The sequence below is a fragment of the Penaeus japonicus genome, unplaced genomic scaffold (genome assembly GCF_977035675.1).
Source record: "Penaeus japonicus unplaced genomic scaffold, GWHDUDI00000001_assembly GWHDUDI00000006, whole genome shotgun sequence".
In the NCBI taxonomy this organism is placed as follows: Eukaryota; Metazoa; Arthropoda; class Malacostraca; order Decapoda; family Penaeidae; genus Penaeus; species Penaeus japonicus.
Window position 1 is genome coordinate 40,606,877 of NW_028234408.1, and position 2,500 is coordinate 40,609,376.

Below are 2,500 nucleotides of genomic sequence, written 5' to 3' on the forward strand. Positions count from 1 at the left end.
CCTAGTCTCACGACGCGGGCGAGAGGAAACAAGCAAACAGACAAACAAACAAAGCAACACGCGGAATTCCTTTCATCGAGGTGGGGGGTTGAGGTAGGGAGGGAGGGAGGGGGATGGGGGTTGGGGGGAGGGAGAGGAGAAGGAGGAGGAGAAGGAGGAGGAGGAGGAGGAGGAGGAAAAGGAGGTGGTAAAGAAGGAAAAGGTAGAAGAGGAGGAGGAGGAGGAGAAAAAAAGAGGAAGAGAAAAAAGAAAAGAAAAATAGCGATAATAATAATAATAAAGGACACAGGACAGGACAGGACAGAAAAAATAAGAAGAGAAAAAAAAGAAAGAAGAAGAATGAGCGAAGGAGAGAAAAAAGAGGAGTAGGAGGAGAGAGGAGGGAAGGGAGAGAGAGGGGGGAAGGGGGGAGGAGAGGGAGAGGGAGGGGAGGGGGTAGAAGAGGCTCTCCAGCTTCTCAGAGCGTTGAGCGAAAGTGACTCTTGGCCCCCATTAACCTGCCCGCCTGCCGCCCACCCTGCACTCGCTCCTCCTCCTCCTCCCCCTCCTCCTCCTCCTCCTCCTCCTCCTTCTTTTTCTTCTTCTTCTTCTTCTCCTCCTCTTGCTCCTCCTCCTTCTTCTTTTCTTTTTCTTCTTCTTCTTTTTCTTCTTCTCCTCCTGTTCCTCTTTTTTTTTCTTCTTCTTCTTCTTCTTCCTCTTCTTTTCTCCTTCTCCTTCTCCTTCTTCTTCTTTTCTTCCTCCTGCTACTCCTCTTCCTCTTCTTTTTCTCCTTCTTCTTCTTCTTCTTCTTCTTCTTCTTCTTCTTCTCCTTCTTCTTCTCCTCCTCCTCCTAAACCACCACCACCACCACCTCCTCCTATTCCTATTCCTCCTCCTCCTCCTCCTCCTCCTCCTCCTCCTCCTCCTCCTCCTCCTCCTCCTCCTCCTCCTCCTCCTCCTCTTCCTCCTCCTCCTCATCTACGATCACCTAAACACAAACCTCTCCTCCCCCTTCACTTGCCGTTTCCCCCCCCCTCCCCCCCTCCCCCCACCCACTTACGCTCTCTCTTCTAGAGGCGTGTATATTCTCTTTATCTAGGGGGGGGGAGTGTATATAGTGGAGGGAGAGAGAGGGGGGAGAAACGGACGGACATGGAGGGTGAAGGGAAGGAGGGAGGAAGGGTGAAAAGGAGGGAGGGAGGGTGAAAAGAAGGAGGGAGGGAGGGTGAAAAGGAGGGAGGGAGGGAGGGAGTAAATGTCGTAGAGTAAAATGTAGGGAGAGAATATGAAGGGGAAGGAGGGAGGGAGGCGGGAGGGGAAGGAGGGAGGTTGAAAGGGAGGAAGGGGTGAATGGAAGAAAGGGAAGATGAAAGAGAGATAGATAGATAGATAGATAGAGAGAGACAGAGAGAGAGAGAGAGAGAGAGAGAGAGAGAGAGGAGAGGAGAGGAGAGGCGACGAGAGAGAGAGAGGCGAGGAGAGAGAAAGAGAGAGAGAGGAGAGAGAGAAACAGAGAGTGCGAGAGAGAGAGAGAGAGAGAGAGAGAGAGAGAGAGAGAGAGAGAGAGAGAGAGAGAGAGAGAGAGAGAGAGAGAGAGAAAAGAGAAAGAGAGAGAGAGAGTGCGAGAAAGTGAGAAAAAGAGAAAGAAAGAGAAAGCGAGATGAATAGAGAGAAAGAGAGTGAGGGACAGAAGAGGGAGGAGGGTGGAGGAGGGGAACAAGCCTTAGTAATTTGGATTAATAATCATCTAATCTAATTCTCCTTTTCATGGGATTATTCTCGGATTACTTCGGGATTACTTATTGGACTGTGAAGGCTTATCATGGGGAATGCCATAATAGAATAATCGGGAGGAAGCTGATAAACAAAGAAGAAGAAAAAAAGGAAGATAACATTGCGTAACAGAAATAAAGGGATGATAATGACATGTACTAATGACATGTAATAAATATCATGAAATAAACTTGTATCATTATTAATATCATTATCGCTTCCGTTATGTCGATAATAATGATAATTATTCTTATTAATTACTGTTCGAAAAAACATACCTTGAGGGAATGAGGCAGTGAGGCTGTCGTTTACCATCGTCCTGTTCTTCTTTCGTTCTCTTCTCTCTTGTTTCTTTCTCTCCTTCTCTCTCAGCTTCTCCATCCTCGCCAATCGCCTTCTCTCTCTTCGCTCTTCTCTCCTCCTCTGGCGTTCCTCTTTGGAAAGTTTCTTTCTCTCACGACATTTCCTTTCTTCTCTATTATCCCCTTCTTCCGTTATCTCCGTATCGTTGGTCTGGTCTCCGTTATTGTTCGTTGTTCCTTCTCTCTCCTTCTTCTCCACTCTGCAGTTCTTCCTCTTCTTCTTCTTCTTCCTGTCCTTCTTCCTCTTATTCTTCTTGCCTTTCCTTCTTTCCCCTCCTCTCTCCTCGTCCTCGTTCTCCCCTCCTTCTCCCTCGCTCTCCGAAAGCCTTCTCCTCTCCGTCTCTATCCCCGCGTCCTCCTCGCCTATCCTTTCTCTCTCGACGTCC

At 48.3% G+C, this 2,500-nt stretch overlaps 1 protein-coding gene across 1 annotated transcript in view; it reads right to left on the reverse strand.

Annotated features, from left to right (window-relative positions):
* The window catches only part of LOC147471728 (uncharacterized), a 59,417-nt gene that overhangs the window by 6,913 nt on the left and 50,004 nt on the right, over window positions 1–2,500 (reverse strand). Inside the window, exon 2 of the mRNA XM_086537510.1 lies at window positions 2,031–2,500. This exon is cut by the window's right edge and continues 1,364 nt beyond it. Within this exon, the coding sequence (XP_086393636.1) occupies window positions 2,031–2,500 (470 nt within the window). The remainder of the gene's footprint in view (window positions 1–2,030) is intronic.